Source organism: Rattus norvegicus, chromosome 17 (assembly GCF_021556685.1).
Source record: "Rattus norvegicus strain SHRSP/BbbUtx chromosome 17, alternate assembly SHRSP_T2T, whole genome shotgun sequence".
Classification (NCBI taxonomy): domain Eukaryota; kingdom Metazoa; phylum Chordata; class Mammalia; order Rodentia; family Muridae; genus Rattus; species Rattus norvegicus.
In genome coordinates this window covers 59,000,608-59,026,052 of record NC_141550.1, presented here as the reverse complement: position 1 = coordinate 59,026,052, position 25,445 = coordinate 59,000,608, and the positions used below count along the sequence as shown (strand labels likewise).

The following is a 25,445-nucleotide window of genomic DNA, read 5'->3' as shown; positions in this document are numbered from 1 at the left end:
GCTTTCCGTGCTTTCTCTGTAAGTCCTTAATAAGAACATATGATGTATGGTAGCTACTTTACCTATATAGGTTTTTCTTGCCTGTAATTTTTATCAGAAAAGTATCTCAGCCTGGTTCTTAATGACTGTGAGACTATCAGTTTCGCACTTTGTCTGACTGAGTTAAGATCCAGATGTCTTCATGGATGCAAGGCTTGTTCCTGATTAGGATAAAGACCTTTTCTCCTTGTTACCTGTGCTGCCTCTCAGAGTCTTTATAGGAGTCAGACATTTATCTGGGTGGCCTGGGTTACAAATTGACATTTGTAACTGATACAAAAAGATAAAAGGGAGCTGTGTAACAGGCAAAGTTTCTTTTTATTTACTTCCTTCCTTTGGTGTGTATCCTTTTTCATGGTCACCTTTTACATTTGTCTGTTTACCCATGTGTCTCAATGAAGCTCATGAAAGTTAAGTTTCCTTCTATTTTAATTCCAACTTCCTGTAAGGATCAACAGAGTGTGACTACAACACACTCTTAATTCCATGACTAAAACCCATTTTCTCTAGTGGCTTTAGATTCATTTATTTTCACTATTTGTTTTCTGTACTGAGCCAAGTGACCAAAACCTTCCAATAAGTAAATTTAAACTCTAAATGCACCAAGTACTTATGTCTTTCCAAAAGCCAGCCTGAGAATCTCTTTCCTTCAAGCAAACTTTGGAGTTTGCTTATGGTAGAAAGATGTGAACACGGGCATTACCATTTTTACAGCGATGTGCTAAACTCGTGTTTCTTGTGCACAGTAGCACAGGGAGGCCCACACACGAGTGGTTTCTGCAGAGAGACTCTGAAGGCGACACGCCCTCACTTATCAACTGGCCTTCCAGGTACATCCCAAGTTGGTCGTGTGTGGCTGATGCACAGTGGACGCTCCTCTCCTCCCATTGCTTCTCCTGCTCTACCACACTTAACTCATAGCCATGCTCCTCTTTGCAACGCCTCTGAAAACCGTGTGCTCGGGAGTAAGCTGCTTCTTAATCGTGTTCCCGGATTGCCCTTTCCCTGGCTGATGTTCTCCTTCCTGGTTCCTTTGTCTCTAACTTAACTCACTTCCTTGCTTGCTCGCTTCCTCACAACTCTGCCGATCTGCCAACAGGGGGCGGTAATGAACCTCTCCTCTGGAGACACCCTACCGTGCCCATAACCCTTTTCTGCACCAGCCTTAGTTTTCTTGTTTCTAAATCAGTAGCTAATTCTCAGTAGTTAAATTTAGGGCACATGGCCTAAGAGCAGACAGAAACCCCAATCGTTTCATGATGGAGAAAGGCGGAAGAATTAAGAATGAACAAGTCACTGGCCAGACAAAGGTCCCATTGAGTTTCTGACACTGACTTTGTTCTCTTGAGATCGCCTCAGATAAGAATCCCCCTTATCCATGGGGGGGATTCAGGAGGAAGGGGGAGGGGGTTAACCGCAGCTCTCTCTTCTGACCAGCGCCCTCCTGCACTGCCTAGTTCTCAGAAAACTACAGCCCAGGGTGCTTTTTCCCAAACACTCATACATACCTTTATATGTGTCTTTGGTGTTTCCTCGAGGAAGTCTACTGACACTGCTCTATTTGAAAGCAGAGCTTGTTTTATGAACTTGATAGATCATAGGAGGTCTACCCAAGACAATTCTAAAATGTGTTTGTTCTAAAGAGTCGCTTTTGCCCACTCGACTAAGTGAAATGCAAGTTTTACATGTTCCCGGGAACTCTCTTGTCCTATCCCAAGAGCTCTGTGTACTTTTTGAAAGTTGTGCCTGGTCACCAACCACCTCAGGTCAGATGGTTTTCCCTTTCAGTGTGGCATTTCAAAAAATCACTCACAGGTGCTAATTGAATGTGTCTTCTTTGCTAAGCAGGAAGTCATATGCTCTGCAAACGCCTGTGGTACTGATCCTTTCTGTGTGATGGGTACTAAATACAAGGCCTCATGCACACCAGGCACACCAGGCAGCACAGTCGTCCCTCCCCACCTCCCACAGCCCACTGTTTCCTCTAAAGGTGAAGCCCTGAGCTGGGAGGGCAGGTAGGGCCCTCAGCAGTGTTTCTGGGCTTCTGTGGAGATGGATAGGGTCTGCAGCTTTTGACGTCTTTTACAGTTTTGATCTCAAATATTTAAAAATTAGAAACAGCAACTAATGGTCCCTTTTTTTTTTTTTTGGTTCTTTTTTTCGGAGTGATGGTCCCTTTTTAATTGGGTTGCTTTTTAATTAGGGCATAGCAGCGACAGGGCGGGGGAAGGGGAGGATGAGAGCTCAGGATTCTCTTAGCAAATACTTCTGCCTAACATTCCCATGGTGGTCCTGTCTTGGGATCAGATGACGTAGTCAGCTGAGCATCCAAAGCCTGCGCGTGCTCAGCACTTCATGAGAGGTGATGTTAGCTCAGGAGAAAGCATAAGATAACCACAAATGCCTACACATCTGGTGGTCAGTGCCATGGCTGCATCTACTCCGAGAGTGTAAGTTTCTCTGGAGCGCCCAGCCACCCCCACAGCCCACACCTGGGCGTACTCCATGTGCACCACCTCCGTGCTCGAAGTGCTTGCAGTGGTAGGTATAAAGGAAGCTTCCTGGGTCTGCTAGATGTTTCCCTGGGATAAGCCCATTCTCGCTCAGGACAGCATGTGACTCTCAGGTTTCCAGGGGATGGAACTTTTGGACCACGCTAGAATATGGATTCGAATGTGGAGATTTCCCTCCAGTTACCTAAGTGTCTGTGTTCAGTGCCCAAATGTGCTTTCACCCGTGCTCTCTGAATTGGTCCCACTACTGTCCACGGTCTGTGCATGCTTCCATTCCTCTGGTGATTACTATACCTTGCAACATAAATCCTATTTTTTTCCTAAGAGTTAAAGTTAGAGAAAAATTGGTGAAAGAGGAGAGTGCTCGAAGCAGCCCTGAACTTACCTCAGAGTCCCTAACTCAGAGGAGACAGCAGCCAGCACCAGCTCATTTCCTGTCTATCCAGTCAGAAAGTTCCGCCTTTGATAGGGTCACCAGCAAAGCAGTGAGCTCATTGCGGCCAAGCCGGAGCGGTGTCCTGCCAGCTGACCCTGTTCATGCCATCAAGGTGGTGACCATGGACACCCCAGAAAGCTCATCTGAATGCAGCTGGGTGGGGTCAGCCACCCCAAAAGTTATAAAATCTACCACCCTGAAGATTCTAGAAGGTGGGTCAAGGGACGCACCAGTACTCCATATTCATGAGTCAAAAGCAGAAGATGAGCTCTCCCCTGAACCTCTGGAGAGGAACCGCAAATCACTTTTGACCTCAGAAGATGACGGGCTTGTGAGAGGCCACAAAGACCCCTCTGATGATAAAGATTTAGAGAAGGCCACCATTCGCTCCATCAACGTAGAACCTGAGAGGGAGCAGCAAGTTCAGAGAACTGGCCGGAGTGAGATGGTTCTGTATGTTCAGAGTGCTCCTGTGTCCCAAGATGCCACATCGACCAGTCCCGCAAAGGAGGCATCACCAAAGAAGCGCAAGGTTGTGGCCCGTTCTCTCTCGGATTACACGGGTCCCCCGCAGCTCCAGGCCCCCAGACACAAGGATGCAACCCCAAAGCAGGCACTGGAGCTGCAGAGTCCCAGGGTAGAAGGGCCTGGTGCAGAAGCCAGTATTCTGGACACCAGAGTTTCTGTTGCCCAGCTCCGGAATGTATTTATGGAGTCGACCAGAGCCAGCAAGAAACCCGAACTGTAGGTGATGTTCCCAACATCCTTTTGATATGTCACTTGCACGTCCTTGCAGACGATTCACTTCTCCACCTATGGTGTGTCCTGTAAGCTTAGCTCACAAGTGTGTGCAGGGCAGAGTGTACAGGAAATGGCTCACACACTACCATTCTGCTTCTGCCTACTAATGGGGCTCCGGAGGAGTGGGTCTCTAGAATGTCCCACATGCAGATGTGCATGGTGGCTGCATGTAGAGCCTAGCACTCTGTCTTGACTCACTGAGATGCATAAACCTTTTCCCTCTCTCTCTCTCTCTCTCCCCCTCACTCCCCCTCCCACAACCCTTCTCTCTCTCCCCTTCCTCCCTTTCTTCTCCCTCCGCCCCCCATATTGCACTTGCTGCCCTGTGGTCCTAAAAGCCAATCCCGGGTTGAGAGGTCAGCTGAAGGAATTGGCTTGCCCATGGAACGGGAGAGAGGGTCTCGGAAACCAAGACGCTATCTTTCTCCTGGTGAAAGTAGAAAAACTTCTGAGCGATTTAGAACTCAACCTATAACTTCAGCAGAACGAAAGGAGTCGGATAGGTAGGCACGTGTGTGTGTACTTTTAGCAGTTCAAGCACAAGAGTGCTCATTACCCTGGAGGGCCTGATGGTATTTGCATAGGGTTCCAGAATTATTCCTTCTCAGCTATGAGGATAACTTCTTTTATTACTGAAATGTATTTCCAGAGAATGTTGCTTTTCTATCAAGGATCTCTGTGTGGTTTCCAATTGCTCACAGATGAGATGTGAAGAAACGCTTTTTCAGTCAGCACTTTTAGTCCTTTATGCTTCCATTAAACTGGTGTCTGAATCAAGCATCCTCCACTGAGCATAAGGAATTCGGGACTCATAAACAGCTTACTTCTTAAATTTACATTCTGTATCACACCATCATATGCAAATGTATAGAAGTTATGAAGTTCAGCAGTATGCCCAGTCCTCATGCCATAACTTCTTGCCATGTCTACCTTTTCTTCACAAGGTGTGCACCAGGCTGGAGTTGTGTGTACACGCTCCACAGTGTCTGCTCACAGCTGTTTGGTAGTTCCAGCCAGAGCTTGCACCAGTGTGTCTTTAAGATGGTTCCCTTGCATGATGTTTCATGTGTAGCTTGTGTGCCCACCACTAATCACTGTCATTTTCTGTCCCTGTCTTTCCTAGGTACCCTTCTGGTTCAGAATTGCCAGTGGTCGAGGGCGAGTATCTCCTTTCTTTCTTATTCCTTTACATTTTGTCCAGATTAGATTTAATCTGGATCTAAGATTTGTGACTTTGTGGGAGAAGAAACCTGGAGCCCATCAGTTTCTTGCTTTCTTTCAAATTGCCTTGCTGGGAGCCCTACCTGAAACGCACAGACAAGGCTTCTCTTAGCTTCTGATTGAAATTAAGAGGTTTGTTCAGTGAACAATACGGAACAGCCATTTCACCTAAAAAGTATGTTTTACTAGTGACTTCTGCCATTGCTCAGCAAGGCAGTGCTCCTAGGACCCGTTCTTAAATACCCTCAGACAGACTACTGAATAAACACCACTGTCTGGACACAGTTTGGTCTGAATCGCAATGGAACTTAGTAGGACTCACTGAGGAGAAAGCATGGGCTCCTGGCAGGGGAGACATCGCAGTTGTGATGTCAGTTCCTCTCTTCTTGGATTCAAGGGACAGTCAGGTCAGTCTTGAAAAGCATTTCAGAGATAACGTGTGTGCTTCCTAATGGGGTTCAGTTTTTATTTCATGGCTTTTACAGATGAAGAAAAGGTGGATGAACGGGCCAAGCTGAGCGTTGCTGCCAAGAGGCTGCTTTTCAGGGTAAGGTGTGCCAAATGGTGTAGCTTAGTAGAAACCATAACTTCTACTGAGAAATATGCCTGGGCTCTGGCACCTCGCACACTCTCGGGAGCCTCATGTTTCCTCACCTACAGCACCTGCTGTTCTCTCCCCAAGCTGAGTTAGGCAATGTCCCTTTACTGTAACGGAATACCTCAGGTTATCACCTTTTTAAAAAAATAAAAAACTGAAAGTTTATCCTGTCACACTACTTCAGAGGTTCTGTGTGAGCGGTTAGCTCTGTTGCTTCAGGCCTGTGGTGAGGCAGGAAGGACTCTATGACGGGGGCAGGTAGCACAGGAAGCTGCTCACCACCTGGTAACAGAAGTGAGAACGAGAGGAAGAGACAGGATTCTGGAATCCTTCTTGAGGGCCAATAACCTTGAACTCTGTCCCACCTCTTACATTCCACCAGCACCAATCTGGGACCAAGCAAGCCTTTACCACAGAACATCAATTGGCATTCTCAAACCACGCTTCAGGGTCTGTTGTGACTGGTTTTAGCCACCCAGCCAACCAGCATTAAGTGTTCATTGTGATGGCTTCTCACTGGTGTCCCCTTCTGTAGATCCTCCAGGAAGGCAGCAGACAGACATTTTGTTGCCCCAATTTTTTCTTTGAATTCATGTGATTTCACAACATTTTCTAACTGCAGGAAATGGAGAAATGCTTTGATGAGCACAGCATCCCAAAAAGGCGTTCAAGAAATGCAGCCGTGGAGCAGAGGCTACGTCGCCTGCAGGACCGTTCACACACACAGCCCATCACCATGGAGGAAGTGGTCATTGCAGCCACGTGCGTTTCTGGGGCAGTTCTTAGCCTGGCCTGTGCCCTTATCTTTAAAGGGAGATTCAAGAATTTTCTATAAGAATGAGGCTGTTTAGCTGGAAGCCATAGAGAGGCACTTACTTTTGGTTTTTTGTTTTGTTTTGTTTTTTTTCCTGCTGTCTAAACAGCGATGGGATGTACCTGTTGTAGGTCCTAGGCTTACCTCTGAAGCATTTTCATCCCTGTGTTTTCTCTTTCACAATGAAAATATAAAACAGGAAAGTAGATGAACAAGGATGGGCCTCAGCTTCCGTGACTGCCGGCTCCTAGGCTATCTTCCTCCATATGCATTCTCTTCAGCCACACCACAGACACCTCATCCTTAAATATTTTAGTGCATATCTCTAAAAAAAATAAGCATTCAGTTTGTTTATAAACCATCGCCAAAGTGTCCAAAAATTAATTGGCGGCTGGACACTTTCCAAAAAACAAGAGGCCTGCACTGCTGGTATGCTGAGATTGCCTCGACTGGGTCATTCGAAGTTAGCAGCTCCAGTCAAGTGAGAGTCTTCATTAGTTTTTAAAATCATTTCTGTGGAGTGGTGGCATCCCTAAGAACCTCTGTTTGCAGGTTCGCTGTTGGAGCCTGCTGTGAGGTCATCAGCCTTTATGGCGTTCCCCACCCCTGTGTGCGCTGGACAAGTGCTTTTACCACTGAGCCACCTCCCAGCCTCAGGCTCCTCCCTTTCTTCATGTGCTTGTAGACAGACACATGTGTGCACTTTCCCACAACTCTTAGCACAGCCATTTGTTTACAAATTAATTTCTTGACTGGTAGACACTGTAGCAGACACCCTAACCCTAAACCGTGGCTGGACTCTCCTGCCTGGCTGTGGTTGACACTCGCTTTGTAAATGACTTCTTAAAATGAGGCCATTTGCTCTAAGCTGAGTCTTTTTCAAGCTTACTCCTCTGCTTGTCTGTTTACTCGGGGCAGCCTGTGCCTCTGATTCCTTCCATTTGTGTTGCTTTCCAGAGTTCTTTTGCAATTCATTTCCCCTTCAAAGTGTTTAGCAAATATTTTTGGTAAAATATTTGACTTTTGCGTTTCTGGATTTACAGCTAATGCCTTCTTTAATGCTTCTTTTCTTCTCTCTCCTCATGAATGCTCCTCCTTTGGCCATTGCTTTTAAAGTGAACCTATCCCTGCTTCGTGTTCTGGGGTCACCCACCCCGTAATGGCGAGACTTCCTAGCCCCACTGTAGCTAGAAGCACTGTGCAGCCTTCCAGGTACTGGACACACCCTGCTGCATGTAGCGCCCAGTGCCGTGGTGCTGGGAAGGAAGCAGGTGCATCTATGTAGCGCCCAGTGCCGTGGTGCTGGGAAGCAGGTGCATCTATGTAGTGCCCAGTGCCGCGGTGCTGGGAAGGAAGCAGGTGCATCTGGAAGCCTTAAATGCCTTTCAAGTGTCTGACACACAAGTCAGTGCAGTGAGTGTTCCTCAGATGCTTGATGTTTTGTTTTGTGCAAGGTACCATTAATGTCTGTGATATAGCCCATCTGCCTGCTTCCTGTGTGAATACTAACTAAGGTCATACTGACTTATGTATATATCTTTTTTTAACATAAAAATGGTCATTCCTCAAAGACGTTTTTATCTAAAATACTAACAGATAGAGACTAATTTTAAAATGGAGCATGAACGTGAAACTGAAATGTTGGTGACTTCTAGTTATTTTTAAATATGTGTACTTGCAAAGCTAGAGTAAAACCAGATACTCCTGTTTTCTAATTTGGAAACAGGAGACAATGCCTTTAGACATTAGGATTGGTTGTAGAAATTATAGGATTTAGTGTTTTAAAATTATGTTCACAGCTATTTAAATACCCACTTTGTCTTAGCTGTGAGAAACCAAAACACAAGAGCTAAAAATAAGACTCAGAGATGTTACATGACAGAGCCAGGCTGAAGCAGTCTGACCCAGAAGCTGGACTGTCTGAGAAAGATATGCTTGCCCTCCCCGAAAAGCTCCGGTCCTCAGCTACTCTTGTTCACCCACTGTTCTCATGACATCCGGACAGAGGCTGCCTGTCTGGGGCTCCCTGTGGATCAGTGATGAATAAGAACGAAAGCAGAGCATCCTTCTTAGAACAGAGCTGCGGGCCGGAGACAGTGTTGTCTTGGAGACCTGCTGAGAATTATGCTGCCCTCCTGGGCTGGAGCCTCCTCTCCCTCACAGTGGAAGCTATTATTATTACTGTCGTTGCTGTCCTTGTTGTTGTTGCTGTTGTTGTTGCTGTTTTCTGTGCTCTGTACCTGCTTTCCTGGAGCTGTGCTACCATGGCCCCCCAAGTCCCAGCTGGTTGGGGGGGTCTTTAATCACCTGAGATTTTCCTTGCCTTTCAAGTTACAGAGAATTACATTTAAGTAACTTTGGGAATTGGCAGAAACCTCGGAGAGAAAGTATGTGCAAACCACACTTTGACAGAGAAAAGGCTGCTTTTGCTGACTGTGTCACTGACAGGAGGCCACACTGTCCCTAACCATTCACAACCAAGAGGCAGCCTCCGAGCAGTGTCTGTAGAGGATGTGTGAGGCAGGAGTGACTTTAGCCCCTGTGATAGGAGCCATCCAGGATGTCTCTCTAGGAAGGTACATCCAGGGTGATACCAATTCCTTAAACAGGAGATCTCCTTTATGGCTGTGATTCAGAGCTAAAAGTCTGCCTGTCTGATGGTGCTGGTGTCCTGTTCTTGCTCTGTACTCTCTGTCGTGTTTAATAGCTAAACAGCCAAGTGCCCCTCGCCCAAATCCACTAGGGAAAATGACCTCTTTACAAACTATGCGACCTTTTTAAAGAAAGTTACCATATGGATTGGTGGTAGGCGTTCCTTTGTTTTCCTTTGTATGGCTGACCTCCCCTTCCTTGCTTCTAGGTTACAGGCATCTGCTCACCAGAAGGCTTTAGCCAGGGACCTGGCAAATGAGGGCAGAGAGTCTGCTGAACCAGGCGAACCTGATTCCTCCACTCTGAGCTTAGCAGAGAAATTGGCCTTGTTTAACAAATTGTCCCAGCCAGTCTCCAAAGCCATTTCCACCCGAAACAGAATAGACGTGCGGCAGAGGAGGATGAACGCAAGGTATCAGACCCAGCCGGTCACACTTGGAGAGGTGGAGCAGGTAAGAGTGTAAGATCTAACTGTGGTGTGTATGTGGGGGGGGGGGTGGTATGTGTGTAGGGTGTGTGTGTCTGTGTGTCTGTGTGTGTCTGTGTGTGTCTGTGTGTGTGTGTGTTTGCTTTGTATAAAGCTGCCCAATATTGCTCTTGGGTTTATGGTACAGGACAGGGTTAACAGGTGAGCCTATGAGTGGCTTCATCTTCCCGTCCCTAAGGAAGAACCAGACCCACGTTTGCTACTTCCTCTCTTGTTCATAACTTGCTTGGAATGAGTCCACTGTGGTTGACTATAAAAGCAGAGGCAAGCTGCCTCCCCAGAATGTTTGTCTGTGATTTGTTCTGTGTGTTCTGTAACCATGCAGGCTGGCTATCTAGTAAGGCATCACAGGAGGCCATACTGCAGGTGTATTATCCCCACCCCAGCCAGTCCCCTCTGGTGACGCTGCTTCTAAACTGTGTCCCCCCCACTCCCAGGTGCAGAGTGGGAAGCTCATCTCCTTCTCCCCTACTGTGAACACCTCTGTTTCTACCATGGCTTCTGCAGTTGCTCCCACATATGCAGGGGACCTTCGAAAGCCGTCTGTTGACAACAGTGCAAGTGCCCCTGACTATAAGTCTCCTTCTCCTGTGGAAAACTCAGACTCTCCAGTCAGAAGCATTCTGAAACCACAAGCCTGGCGGCCTTTGGCAGAGCACAGTGGGAGCAAAGGAATGCCGGAGGAGTCCGGAGAGACGGAAAGCAAGAATTCTCTGACTGCAGCTGCTGAAGACAGTCACATTCAAACACGAGGAGCCGTGGAGGAGGAAGTGGAGCCCTCCTACCCCATCCTTGGCAGAGTCGGGGAGGGTGATGGTCAGAAGGAGCCTAAGTATGCCAACCTCAGGAGGGGAAGCTTAGAGCTAGGGAATTCTTCTGCCACACACCTTGGTGATGAGCTGAAGGAATTTTCCACTGCTAAAAGCAGTTTGCAAGAGAGTCTGGACCTGAAGGATAAGCAGGCCTCGGAGGAGAATGCAGATGTGGAGAATGTCATGAGGAAGTTCTCACTCAAAGGTAAGGCTCTGCAGCTAACTCCCAGGCTTTCTAAGGGCTCCGCAGTCTGACAGACTTCTCGCACGTGTTTGGGTTGTTTCTGCTTAACTACATCTAGAGACAGGTTATCACTAGAATCGATCAGAAGGTCAGCGACTCATAGTCCTTTCCCCAGACCTCTCTTCCCCTCAATTCTGACACAATGAACTGATAGAGTCTACAAAGCAAAAGTGGCTGTCATCTTAACACCCCTTGATAAGGGTTTCGGGTGACTGGTGACATTAACTCACACAATAGCCTTCTGAGCTCCCAGGCTGTGTTGACCCCTTTTACTAAAGTTGACGGCCCAAAAGTCCTGCGCCCAGTAAGCACAGAGAATAAGGACTTGAACCCGGCATGGTTTCCAGACTCGTCATGCATTCTGATGATGTAGTTTATGCTCTGTCCGCATTAGAGACTGACCTACATTGATTGTATGTCAGTTGTGACGGGCTTGGGGTGAGTTCAGCTCACTAGAAATGAAGATGTGCTGATTAAGAGCAGTAAGCCCACTGGCAGCAGAGCTGACTCAGGCTAGCTTTCTCTCAGCGGCTTGTGCTGCAGTGGCCTGGGCAACTCACCATGTGCCCACCTTACTCCAGTACTGCACCTCAGTGTGTACAGCTGGAAAGATGTTTGCCCAGAGACTGATGCTGACTGGCTCTCCTTCTCAGAGTTTGGAGAAACTGCTTCTGAGAAGACGGAGACAGCTGCCAGGAAAGCCTCTGTTCCGATGGCAACCCCAGGGGCCTGGAAGCAGCAGGAGTCCTCTGAGCAGCTAGCAGAGAAGCTCTTCAAGAACCCCTGTGCCATGTTTGCTTCTGGAGAGGTCAAAGTGCCAGCGGGCGACAGTAGCCTGGATTCACCCAGCAAAACCATGTCAATCAAAGAAAGGTAAGCCCTCTGGTGATTGGCAGATATATTGTGGAGGGATGTGGGCTATGCTGCCATGCTAAAATAGTCCTGGGAAGCCAAGGCATAAGAGCATGAGCTGCACCTACTTTAGCAAAGTTGTAATGTCCAGTCCAGACTCGAAAGAAGGATGAACAGGGACACCTTGCTTGTCTCTCTCTTATGTCATATCCATTTTGTTCGGAGCTGAGATCTAGGCTCTTTCTCCTACAGAAGCATGTGATTCAAACTGTAGGTACCCTCTGACGTTCTGGGTAAAATAAATATAGGGTGAAGATAGATAAGTTCACACAGAGGATCTGTGTCTTAGAGATTAGAATCTGTCTGCTGCATATTATAGGAAATAAGATGAATTGCCTTTCTCTAAATTTTTATTACATTTACTTACTTGTGCACAACACACGCGCGCGCGTGCGTGTGTGTGTGTGTGTGTGTGTGCTTATACATGTGCCATAAAATATGTGTGAGGTCGATGGACAACTTGCAGAAATCACTTCTTTCCTTCCAGTATGTGGCTCCTGGGATGGACTCAGGCTGTCGGTCTTGGCATGCTGAACCATCTCACCTGTCAAAGATGAATGATTGCTCTGAACATTTAGATTTTTTTCTTTCCCTCCCACCCTCTTCCTTCCCTTTTTCCCTCTCTTCCTTCCTTTTTCCTTCCTTCCTTCCTTTTCTCCCTCCTTCCCTCCCTTTCTTCCTTGCTTTTCCCTCTCCCCCTTTCCCCTCCCCTTCCTTCTCTCTTTCCTCCCTCCCTCCCTCCTTCTCTTCCTCCCTTCCTTAATGCCCTCTCAATTCTTTCTAACTTCCTCACTCCCCCTCCCTCTCCAGTCTCTCACCCCCTTTCCCCTTCCCCTTTCCCATCCCTTCCCTCCTCCCCACCTCCCCTTCCTATCCTTCCTCCTCCTCCCTCCCTCCCATACTGGTGAGTTCACCTAGAGTTTTGTACCTGCTAGACAAGCACTTTACCACTGAGCTGCAGCTCTGGCCTGGAAATTTTACATTAGGCAGTAGGTGCTGGATTTCTTGATTTCTCTTGCTTGTTTTCAGTAAACTCTGGTGGATCTGTATATGTCTGTGAGTTTTACCCTGAGGGAAAACTCTTCTGTTTAAAGCTGGACTACTGTGCAGCCAGACTGTGTGTGGAAGTTAGAAGGTGACTCTGGGCTTCTGTGTACCTGGAAGGGAGTTGAGATACAGGGATATAGGTAGCATGCACCTGTTGCCTACCTGGAGCCAAAACCACTCGAAAGATTTCTGACCTGAATCTAGGCAGAATCCTGGCAGGAGTGCTTGTTAAATATTCAGCTATTCCATTTCATTGTTAACAGGGTTTTAAAGGGTAAGGGTCCTGTTCTCTAGCAATTAAGTTGGCTATCATAAAGAATGTTGATAGGAAATAGGTCACCCATGACCTCCCATGTGCCATGATGGTACTTTTGTGTGTATGTCACTGCAAACACCCAAGTATCTATCTTTACTATTCATAAGAGAAAGTTCCCTGAGTGGTGACTCTAACCTTTCTCATCATTAAATGTGAAGCTTGACCTAGTTAGTGAGAAGAAGGGTGTTATTCTAACATTTACTTGGGCTTTGCTTTTCTTTCCTGGAGTGACATATAAACTTCTGGGTCTTTCAAACCTTACTTAGTCCAGCTATTCTAACTGCCTCAATTTGCCAAAGGCATCTTAGTTAGGGTTTCTATTGCTGTGAAGAGACACTATAACCATGGCAACCCTTATAAAGGAAAGTATTTAATTGGGGTGGCTTACAATCCAGAGGTTTAGTCCATTGTCATCATGGTAGCAAGCATGGAGAGGTTGCTGAGAGTTTAACCTCTGGATCGGCAGACAGAAGAAAAAGACACTGGCCCTGACTTGAGCATCTGAAACTTCAAAGTCCACCCCCAGTGACACACTTCCTCCAGCAAGGCCAGACCTACTCCAACAAGGCTGCATCTCCTAATACTGCCAATCCCGATGAACCTATGGGGGCTGCTTACATTCAAACCACTATAGGAGGGACTTAGTCCCAGCACCCTCAGCTCTGTGTACTTACTACTCTTGGCAAGTTCACAACCCCTGAGATCAGGCAATCCTCCTGCCTCAGTCTTCTGAGTCCTCGGAGCTTGTGGCCCCTGTGCTCAGCTCCGCTCACACCTCCCTACACTTTCACCTTTATATATGAGAGTAAGCGACACAGAGCATAGACTTTGCAGTGAGTTCTAATAACATTGCCCTTCGGCTCAGTGCCCGGGCTTCTCTTATGTTAGGGACTGGGCCACAACAAATTCTCTACTGTGCTGCTCTAAGCACCTTGGTCCGTGCTCCCTCAGAGACTAAGGCAAGAAGGCCATGTGATCTCAGAAATTTGAGGCTAGTCTAGGATGCTCAGGGGGACAAAATCACGTGTAAAGCTAAGTAAGAGTATAGTAACCAAGAAATTATTTTATAGAAAACTTCTATGTACTCCTCTTTTAAATTTTACATTTACTCTCAGTGTGTGTGTTTGTGTATGTGTGTGAATGTGTGCATGTGTGAGAGTGCTTGCATGGGAGGTCAGAGGACGATGTGTTGAGATGGTTCTCTCTAGCATTCCACATTAAAAAGATGAAGCAAAGGGACCTGGGCACGTGTTTCCCTAGGTATCAAACACTTTTTAAAATGAGCATAAGGCTAGCAAGAATGCTCAGTGAGTGAATAAGCTAAGCTTGACAACCTGAAGTTTTATCCATAGAATCAACAGGAAGGTGGAGAGAGGCAGAGATCCACCTTAGTGGTTAACTGGGGTCCCTGTGTACATGCCCCTTTATTGCTCCTCTGCACCCCATATAGCCTATGTCCATGTCTCCCTGGCAAACTCCTGGCTCTGACTTAGAGCTAGAAGATTTCAGCTACCAATGAACCCTCAGATTGGTTTAGGAATAGAGAGGTCCCACCTTTATTTATCTGTCCCTTCTTTGGCCTCTCAGTTCTGGTGCTACAAGGAGTATCTGGGGTTGAGTACTTTGGAAAGCAAAAAGATGTACTTTGGGTCCATGTTGTTGAAAATGCCATCTCAGGTAGAGGGTCTCTGCCACGTTAGGACATGGAGGAAGGTGAGGCCCCTCAATCAGACAGCTCCTCTCTTTGACAGCTACGGGGGAGCCTGGTTTGAAGAAGAGATTTATGTTGGCTGCCTCAAGTCTGCAGTTCCCAGTTGGCTACTTCTGATGCTTTTAGGAAACCTGAGAGCAAAGAGCCAATGGGAGAGGACTTACTTTCTCCCACTAGGCCCCATCTCTAGAAATTTCTACCACCTCCCAAAAATGCCATTAAATCCTGAATCCACCAGGGAATTAATTCATCCACTGAGGGAGGCTGACCCCTAGTGGTTTCACAACTCTCAAGGATTGACTCCAGGGGAAACATCTGTGCAGAGAGCAGCAAACCAGAGAGGCAGCTCTTCCATTACTGACCCAGAGGCCAGAGTATAAGCTCATTCCCATGAAAAAGGCATTAATCCTTTTTAAGTATCTCTTCATCCCTTGAAGTTATGCTCAGGATGCCATCATCATGACAGTTAACATGTGTATGAGAAGCATACTGTACTTAAAATATAGCAGCCTTCCACTTAGACCAGAAGGGCTAGGGCCTGGCTCAGCAGAGAGTGCGTACTTAGCATTTACTAGGATCCAGCCTCAGTCCTCAGCACCAGAGAAATTCAAATAAGTAAAAAGCAAGTGGTCAGGTAGATTGCTCAGAAAATAAGTGCTTGCTGCTCAAGCCTGAGGAACTGGATTGGAATCTCTGGCATGAATGTAGAAACTAGCACAGAACAGACATCTGTGACCTCAGTGTTTGCAAATGAAGCAAGACAGGCATATCTCAGGGCACATGCACACACACACACATGTGTCGACACAACACACACAAATACACACACACATACACACACACACACACACACACACACTGCATAGCATCAGAAGACAAGAGGAAGGAGAAGAAGAAGAAGAAAACATAGCTAGGGGCTAGAGCCAGGGCTCAGCATACGGCTCTTGCTTGAATCTACAGGGTCCAGGTTCAGTCTTCAACACTGGATAAAACTAAATGCAGACAAAAAGCTTATTTTTACTATTAACTCTTTTGACTTTCTCATTAGCAAGACCAGAATCTATGAAATCACTCACCAGAGCTGCTCAGCCTAAATCCATGGGTGCTTCTGTTTCTCTGAAGTGTCTAAAGAAGAAATAGAAATACCTTAGTCGATATTAGAGGCACATGGTCTGCCTGTCCCTTGCTTGACTTAGCCCTGACTGTTATGAGCCTGGAAAAACTTGTCCTCATCCTGCAGGCTCTCAAGCCGGAATTTCTGCTGAAGATCAGGGGCTCTGGTAAAGGCCACATGGCAGCCTGGTAAGCACATGTCACGTTGGCCCTGGGCCAGCCCCGTGTGTTAACAGACTAATATTATGCCACTCACTGGTTATGGAGCCTCAGCCTAAGCAGATGCCCCAGGCCTCCACATCACAGCCCACAAGTAGCCCTTAGACTTGGCAGATGTTAAAATCGCTGACAATTGTTGGCACTGCACAGTGGCAATTTATGTCACGTGTCGACCCAGACCTTCACCCTCTGCAGCAGTGATGAAGAGCTGCGAGATTGCCAGAGTAGAGAACAAGACTCGAAAGATCTGCCACCCTCCACAGCTTGTTGAACAGCAAATAGGAAATCAGAAGGGACAGGATAAAGCACTCCATCACCGTGTGCTGTTATGAAGTTCTTCATCATGTGTACTCAGTGAGGGCTAGGGCAAGTGCCACGTGAGCTCAACTGAAGCCGTTTCTCCCGTATCATTTTACTTACTCTGGAGTCTGGAAGTTTCTAATGCTGAAGGGAGCAGCACATTGAGAAGCAAACTTTTCTGGCTTCAGAATGGAACGGTTCTGTGGAAGCCATCCTGCACGGGCTGGGAGAGCACTGCAAGAGAGTTGGAAAGCTCCGCCTATCCTGACAGAGGTAGGCACTGTGTGTGTCTGCCCAGCTCAGCTTCTCACGGGAGGAAGGAACCGGGACTTCGAGAGGCAAGCATGGAATCCCCCCTCCTTTCCCACCAACATGCAGTAGGCCCTTGCTCAGTGGAACCTTGATGGGTCTGCATCTGCATTCCTATCTGGACAACTAGAACAAAACACGCAATTTCTTAGAGGTCTTTGCACATCAGTGGAGTGTAGAGAAGATGATGGAGTGATTCTAGATTCCACAGCTTGCTTTTTATGAATTCATTTCCTGTTCCTCAAAAGCAGCCCCAGGGGAAGCCATGTTTTTGTGGAGAAGCCCTTGAACTGTCTGTGACAGTCTATGCTCCTGAGAATAAGGGTTTGCACTCTGTAAATCCAGTCTCGTGGAGATGAAGGACAAGAATGCCTGCTCTGAGTCAAAGGTAGCATGAGCAAGCAGCTGGTTCTAAGAGCAGTTTGCAGGGCCAGCTGTGGCAGCATGGCTGCCTCCCACTGAAAGCCTGGCACGCTCGTCAGCTGGAAGACATCCCCCGACACTGGGATTTCTTCGTCATGGTTATTTCTTTTAATAATTTGATTTTTTTGAGAATCCTTTTCTTATTTCAATAAAATGGGCACATTCAAAGTAATTGGGGCAGAATAAATAATAGTCATTTTTATCTCAATAAAAACTGAAATTAAAGCATGTAAAGGAATTCAGATTTTGTGCTCACATACATGCAGTAGCCATGTTAGCATTGGAGAGCTATAAAAGCCAAGACTGGATGGTCTGTCTCTGAGCTGTGTAGACTGGCATTAGATATTAGATCGGTAAGGCAGATCATACATGTTTATAGAATGGACCCTTGTGATCTTATCTGCTGCCACATAAGACTGAGGTATTACAGAAGAAGGTAAAGAATGGCGAGGACATAGACGCCAAGTGCAAAGTTCTGTGTCCTTCTGGAAGCTCCTCAAAGCTTTATGTTGTTCGAGAGTGGGGTCAAAAGTATAAAATTTGATAATGCATACATTTGTAAATATAATGGATCCTTGTTTAAGATAGAATGTGGTTCCTGATTTGCTTAACAAAATTCGTATCATATGGAGTCTAGCAGGAGAGCACTTGCCTAGAATGGTGGAGGGAGGCCCTGGATTCTATCCAAGAACCAGCGTATGATTGGATAAGTTTTATCACAGAGTGTAAGGCATCCTGCCTACAGTTTAGATGTTAGATAGAATCAGGAAATTTAGCCTTGAAGAGCCCCATGTTCAGGTCACACATGACAAACAAGGCAAGGAAGACTAATTAATGCCTGAGTAGAAATGGCAACAGCTAAGCTAACCACTGTTCTCGTTGGTGGGACTAAATACCTGACAGGAAGCAACCTTAAAGGTGAAAGTGGGCGATGGGGCCGCTGTGGTGGAGACGCTCAGCAGAGGGAGGCACCATCCATGGCAACAAGAGCTTCTGGTATAGCAGCCAAGTGTTCAAACCCATGAGCCTACGGGAGTATTTCATGTCAGGTCATAACCACATCCAAACCCAGTCAGACCACAGCGACAGGCTGCTTGTCAGCCACTGTTTTAGGTCAAGTACTGTGGTCACAGGCATGACTTGTAAGAAAGCACAAGAGAGTGGGGTCTCATCACCTCACCTCGGTTCTTTATCCCCTTCCCACGGCCCCAGCCTTTAAGTTCTTTGAGCACCAGCCTCAGTTAGTCTCCTAGGCCCTGGTTTGTCCCTTTGTGTCTCCCACTCTGTTGAGCTTAAATGGCTGAGATGTTTTCTTCACGTAAGCATGCTGTCTAAAACAGCCTCTTGTTCTGCAAGATGGCTTCTCAGATAGAACCAGTTGTGCAAGCAGCTTTAGATAAAGTCCAGCTGTGCCTAGCCTCAGGTATGTTGGTAACATCCCCCCCCCTTGGGAAAAGTTGAACTAATAATTTTTCAAGGTGTGTTTTTAGAAAGTAGTTTTTGTGTTAGTTAGGATACAAGGAAAAGACAAAGATAATGTAGAGGGAAAGACGGGGCTGAGAACAGAAGAGAACAGCGGTTAGCCAGCATCTTCCTTTACTTGAGGTAAGATACCAAGATGCCACATTCTTCTGTTTTTTATCAGTATACTTCCTGTACAAAGCAGCGTTTCGTTGTGAGACTCCCACACATGCGTGTAAATTACTTTATTGGGAATCACCTCCCCTGTTACTCTTTCCTATTCTTCAGGTTTGCTCAGCAGTGTTTTCTAACTGCCGCTTTTATCTTTAAGTGTTATTTCCCGAAGTGGCCAGAAGGGGTATTAGAAGGCATTTCTCTGAGGAGAGTTAACTTTTCTCTTTCCCTTGCTCCAGGGCACGAGGAAGGCAGAGTCCCTTTCCTTTGAGATGATTCTATTTTTCTTTTCTTTCTTTTTTTTTTTTTTTTTGGTTCTTTTTTTCGGAGCTGGGGACCGAACCCAGGGCCTTGCGCTTCCTAGGTAAGCGCTCTACCACTGAGCTAAATCCCCAGCCCCTCTATTTTTCTGACAAGTCAGTTCCAACTTTCCTTTCCAAACAACTAAAAAGTGTTTGTGCCTGTCTTGGAAAAGAGGCTCTTGTCAGTTCTGAGAGTGTGCTGCTGAATTCTCAGTTGGTGTGTCCTCTTTCCAGGCTAGCTCTGTTGAAGAAGAGTGGCGAGGAAGACTGGAAGAACAGGCTCATTCGGAAGCAGGAATACAGCAAGGCCACTGGTGGCCTGCACTCACCGGAGGTGGAGCAGTCCCTGAAGAAAAAGGTACTGTGTCCGCCTCTCGAATGCCTCGCCGTGTGCCTCAGGAGTGAGTGCGTGTGGCTTAACCACCCCTGCTTATGAGCACTCGTGCTTCCCTGCCTTAAGGAGACACATTCGTCACTACGCTGCTAATCCTAACCACCAGGTCAAGGCTGGGGGCCAAGGATGGGTGCCAGCCCCGTGCAGTTGCCTCAGCAAACGAGTGCCTCGGTTTCCAAATGTGTTCATTGTTGACTCTTAAATAAATCCTGGGGTTAGAGTGTGGTCAAAGTCTTTCAAATGAGACAACTAACCACAACATAATATATGTAACATTTATAATTTGCAGTCCATGACAACTTTCTGCCTAATTGTAAGCCTGTTTCACGATGATGAGGTATAGCTTTTATTGAGGACCTATTTATGACTATCAATCACTATTAAGTCACATGTGCAAGCGTTGCATATGTGGGCATATCAGTGAATTGTTGAGTCACAAACGCAGTGATCGTCAGCCTTGGCCAGGTACCCCATTGCTTCAGCCATGATGTCCTTGCCCACTGGTGCTGTGGATACAAATGTGCTTGCTGGCTGAGGCAGAAAGATACACTTGAGGCACACCTAACTAGGTAGCTCCTAGAACCTTCTAAAGTCTTCAGACAGAGAACATATACCTGAGTAGCAGATCTGTCAACTGTGCATGGCGTCAGTTCCCAGTGCGATTGTTTTGAAAGATCTGGATTCCTACAGTCAGGACAAAACAAAAAGGAAGCTTAAACTGAGATGGATTTCCCACAGACCTGCTTAGGAGAGTGAAGGCTCATGTTATTTCCAGAGCACTGTGGGTAAAGGATGGGTCTGAACTGCCTAGACACTCGGCTGAGGTGCTCATAGCAGGAGACTCAGGCTCCCCCTGCTTGGATAGAAAATCCAGTGCTGGAGCAGCAGGGCTCTAGACCCAGCCTGCACAGCGTGTGCCCCCAGGGCTCCCTCGGCTTCCACTTCTGCAGCCACGGTGAACTCACTGTTCCTAGACTCTGGTGGCCTAGTTCACTTTGGCCTAGACAATAAGCTCTTTGAAGTTAAAATAAGCCGATCTATTTTAGGCTCTTGTCCCTCACATGGGGAAATCTCCAGTTCTGTTAAGGTCAAGTGGTTTTCAGACGCCTCTGACAGCACACGGGTTCCTTTCTTCCCAGGGGTTGGGAGTCTGCTTAAGCACACACTACTTCACTGCACTTAGATGAGGCAGGCAAAGTGCCTTAAATCTGGTGTTTCTTGAGGTGGCCCTTCGGCTTGCTTGAAAAGTTATGTCAAGTGTCTGTCTGAAAGCCACCTGGGAGAAGGGAAGACTGGTGACGTGTGCATGCAGACAAGAGCCTGGTACCTATGGAAAATTGAGACTTTGCCATGGTGCCCAGTGGGAGAACAGGGGGCAGGTGGTGCAAGCATCAGTCTTACAGCCAAACGCAAAGAAGCTGGGCTTACACCCACTCCCACCCCAGTTCTAAGCTCTCCAAATAGCACACATCTATGGTTACTAAACATTTTCTAGCTCATGGTATTTGATACACAGACACAGGTTGCAGGTGTGGGAACACAGAATAAGCCATGTGCATCCCTCCCGTGAAGATCCATGCTATGAAACTTGTTGTGGAAGCCAGGTGGGGAATTTAAATGTTCCAGCAGCCACCTTAAGAAAAGTGCATGCCTCAGCATGGTGACACACAGGTGAAGTGCCAGCATTCCCAAAAGAAAAGGACACCCAACGTTGACCTGTGGCCTCTGAATGTGTACACGCCTGTATATCTGTGCATACACACATACACTACAAAACAAAATCAATTTCTCTTTCTGCTAATACCATACCATTTAAACTTTGAGGACCTTGTAAGACCCTAGAAAAGACACTAGCAGTATGGAGAGAAAGCTCAGTGGTTAGGAGCACTGATTGCTCTTTTGGAGAATCCAGAGACAATTCCCAGCACACACATGGGGGCCCACAACAATTTGTAACCCCAGGGACTCTGACACCCTCTTCTGACTTCTGGGGGCATCAGTCCGGAGACATGCATGCAAGCAAACACCTGTACACAATAAAATGAGATTATTTTTTAAAAACATAAAAGCCATTAAGGGAGGGGAACAGCGGCACACACCCATAATGCCATCTCTGAGGAGGCTGGGACAGGAGATTTCTGTATGTTCATGCCACTCTAGGCTACCTAGTAAGTTTCAGGTCAGCCAAGGTTTCAGAATGATCCCTGTCTCAAAGCAACTACAACAACAAATTAACTAAATAAATGCTTTGGAAATCGGTAGCCATTCTCTCTATCAAAGGGATGGTCCCCCAAAGAAACCACGATGTTTCTACCTGTGTCCCCTCTGGGGTCCTGTATGATAACATGGTCTTATTTGGGCTCCTGAGTAGCTTTGAAGAAAGTAAGGCTTTTCCTTGTTCTCAGCTTTCACCCCAGGGACAGTCATTTGTTTTCCATTGACAGTCCTCAAAATCAAGGTTCAGGAAATGACTCTGAAGAGCACTGATTATTCCCCAGCTGGCCTCACTTCCCATGGAAATGACTCAGGTCCCTTTTTTCTCCTCCTCTCTCCCTCACAGCCCCCCAGTCCTGCCTCCTGGACTTGAGTGAGTGTAGGTCTGGGTGAGCAGGCAGACACCTGGGCACACTGAACGTGGCACACGCACGTAGCAGTGAGGATAAAAAAGCCACTAAACAGTGGCACAGTCCAGGCCCACACTCGGAGGGACGAGTGTACTCCAGCAGGGTTTGTTTTCACGTCCGTCAAGAGAAGGAAAGTAAAGCAAGGTCTTCCAGAGGTCACGTGCCAGGTGTCTTCTTTCTTTCTAGCGAGTTATCACTAAACCCCAGCCCACCCTGGGCCTAGTCAGCACTGCAGCATATAAGGTGACCTATGTCCGTTTGAAGACAGTCATCCGGTATCTGGGACTTTTTCCAGGAAATAAAAACCCATTGTAGAATGGCTGTTTTCAGGTCTGTATCCGTGTGAGTCCTGGGTGGGATTGGATGACCCTTCTGCTGCCCTAATTAGGTCACTTATGGCTGGAATTTCAGATATCACCAAAACAACCTGAAAATTGAAGGAAGGAACCCTTGCCACATTCATATTAAATTGTCTGTCGTGGCTGAGGAGTGTCATTCTGTGGGGTGATGTAGTCCCGTCCCTGAGGAACGGTTGCTTGCTGTTCACAGCTCTTGGATGTGCACATATGCATGCTTCTGTCTGACCAGACCCAGGCACAGACTGCTCTTCCCCTCCTCTACAACGTTCCTATTTGTTTTAACCTGTAGGAAGAAGGAGGATTTACAGATGATAATGCCATTTCTAATCTGCTCTGGGTAAGCTTAACTCTAATGCAGGTGTCCTTCTGTAACCGAACGCAGTGGATCCCGCTGGTGGGTGAAAAGCTGAGACACACAGCCTGGAGGCAGAGAAGCAAAGAGAGAGGGGTCTGCCTTGATAACACTGCAGAGACTCCTCAGAGTCATGCCTCTGGAAAAGAAAGCTGGGGATTCTCAGTGGAATCTTATGTGTATATGCGTGTATGTATATATGTGCATGCATGTATGTATAAACATGCACATATATGTATACACATGCATATACACTTATGTATACACACATATATACATATATATGTATATATTAAATATGAATATATATGTGTGTATATATGAAAAACTTGTCATATATAGAGAGAGGTCAAAACTTTCCTGAGTGTGCTCAGTTCGTGGTCCCGCATAGCATAATTTAATGTTTAATAGCATGGGAGCCTCTCAGGCTAGTGCAAATGATCTGAACAATGTCACAGTGGCTGTAAATGTCACTGGTTCCTTCTAAAGTTCTCTGGAAATCTTATCTGGGGGAAAAAAAACAGCTTTGAAGGAATAGTGGTTCGCAGTCCCTAAGAGGGGCTGAGGCCCTCTCCTCACCAGGGATAGGTAACTGTCCCTATGGCTGCTAACGTATCTTCTAATTCCATGGCACCTATGGTTTCCCATGCCTTCCCCATTTGTTTTTTTATATCCCTGGCCAATATGCAGCTTTCCCTGAGTGTGGGAACTGATCTGGTTTGCTAATATAATGAAGATGCCACAAAGAAAGAGATTGTTTGTGTTACGTATTTAAGCTATTGGCGAAGGGCCCAGGTCTCATCCCTTTAGCTAAATATCCATATATATTTACATATGAGTTCCATTGATCGCCCATTCCCTTATTTAGTTACCACACAGCCCTGGCTCAGGTGCCTGGACGGGCCATGTGGGAAGTGTGTCATTCGGTAATGACACTCAAAGGAAGGAGGGTCTTAGAACCACAATTGCAATGGGAGCATTAGCTGCTGGAAAACTTGTCGTGTGTGTCTCCTCTCCCACGCCACTTGCCCACTCCTACCCCCTGGTCCTCCTTCCAGTTTCCCTCTAATCCTCTTGATCTGCCCTATAGGAACCTGTATTTGCTTCTACTTACCCTCCTGCTATGCCTGCTGCCCATAAACACCTGTCCTTTGTATCTGTTAATCAGGTGAGGAAAAACCTATGGGGTATGGTAGAGAAGGCTTCATTTGGGGGATAAGCAGCTCCTTGGTTGTGTATGTGGAGAGAGAGGCAGAGGTTGTGCGTATCTGTGTGTGAGCGTGTGTGTTTAACGTTTTCATATTTTTCAAAGTAGTTCAACCCACACCGTATCCTTCACCCCATATTTTTAGGTGGATTCAGGACGGTGAATTTCCCCTCCCAGTCATGAAACTGAGTCTGAGGAACAGGTTCACTGTTTCTACCTCTGACTCTTCAGTCCCGAGGCAGGAGCCCAAGCACAGGGTATCCGTGGTTCCCACTGAGTACAGTGCCTTCCTGTGCAGGTCACTGCTGGTGATTACACCCTCGGCCCTGACCCACGTCGTCTGCCACTGCATTGGCGTACAGGATGGAGTTCCTCTTCTCATACGCTTGGTCCTTCCCTGACCATCACTCTCGCCTCTCTGGATCTATCAACCATTGATCTTGATCCCTGTAGAGAGCCGGAGGGCAGGCTTCACTTGGCCCTGTGCCTTCGTGTACTGTGAAAACTCGTTTCTCTTCAGCGCTGGGCAATATCCATGTGTCTTAAAGGACCAAGCTTATTTAGCCGTTCACTTCAGTGGCATCTGGTTGTTCTCAGGTTTGGGTAATGGTGAGTAGGGCAGCTATAAACAAAAGCTCATGTGCATTTTTTTATGGACACAAGTTTAAACATTCAAGTGTTAAAGGACATGATTGAGAAATCCTATGGAAATGCTTAGTTTCATAAGAAGCTTTCAGGTGTCTTTCACAGTAGCTGCTGCATTGAGTTCACATTTCTCCAGCATCCAATGAGGTGCTTCATGTTGCTCAAAGTCTATATAACAGCTTTCAACGTCAGTGTCTTAGCTTTTGGCCATACCAAAAGATACATTATAGGGACGCATTTTAATGTGAGTCCCTCACAGTGTGCCGTTGTTGACTATATTGTCATACAGTTCTTTTCTATCCCTGTGTGTTCTTCGGTGACATATCTACACAGATGCTTTGTTCATCAGTTCCCCAGTCGTTGAGATTGAGCCCTTTGTGAATCTTGGATAACAGTGCTGGCTTAAATAAGGTTTGCAAATATTTCCTTCCATCCCATGGTTTCTTTTCCTTCTTCTGACAGAATCGTTCACAACAGAGCAGCTTATTAATCTCAGCGAAGTCCATCTTGGCAACTAATCCTTTCATGAATCATGCCTTTGGTATTCTATCTAAGAGATGATTCTGCCCAGGCCGGGAAAAATAACATGCATGAGCCCATAGGTTTGATCTCAGCAGGGCGGTGTGTGTGTGTGTGTGTGTGTGTGTGTGTGTGTGTGTGTGTGTGTGTGTGTGTAAGTGTGATCTAGATTTTCTCCTATTACCTCTTAGGAGTTTTACAGTTTTACACTTCACAGATAAGACTATGAGCCAGTTGGAGTTAGTTTTTGTGAATCACATATGATCTAATCTGGGTCCATTTTTGTTTTATATGTAAGCAAGTATGCAAATATTGCAGCATGTAGCTTCTTAAAAATACTCTTCTCTCTGTAGTATTGCCTTTATCCTTTACTCCTTGAGGTTCAGTCAGCTGTGGGTTTATGGGTCTGGTTCTTGACTTTCTATTCTGGTCTGACGATGC

At 46.6% G+C, this 25,445-nt stretch overlaps 1 protein-coding gene across 50 annotated transcripts in view; it reads left to right on the top strand.

Moving 5' to 3' along the window:
• Svil (supervillin) overlaps positions 1–25,445 on the top strand; it is a 193,896-nt gene that overhangs the window by 131,481 nt on the left and 36,970 nt on the right. For 4 of the 50 annotated variants that reach the window (XM_087591087.1, XM_087591085.1, XM_087591086.1 and 1 more), the window contains 13 exons: positions 786–869; positions 2,878–3,732; positions 4,128–4,292; positions 4,913–4,947; positions 5,496–5,557; positions 6,231–6,370; positions 7,539–7,634; positions 9,283–9,526; positions 9,999–10,578; positions 11,271–11,490; positions 19,139–19,262; positions 22,571–22,618; positions 23,724–23,801. In XM_087591087.1, the coding sequence (XP_087447213.1) occupies positions 786–869; positions 2,878–3,732; positions 4,128–4,292; positions 4,913–4,947; positions 5,496–5,557; positions 6,231–6,370; positions 7,539–7,634; positions 9,283–9,526; positions 9,999–10,578; positions 11,271–11,490; positions 19,139–19,262; positions 22,571–22,618; positions 23,724–23,801 (2,731 nt within the window). 50 annotated transcript variants of the gene reach the window in all.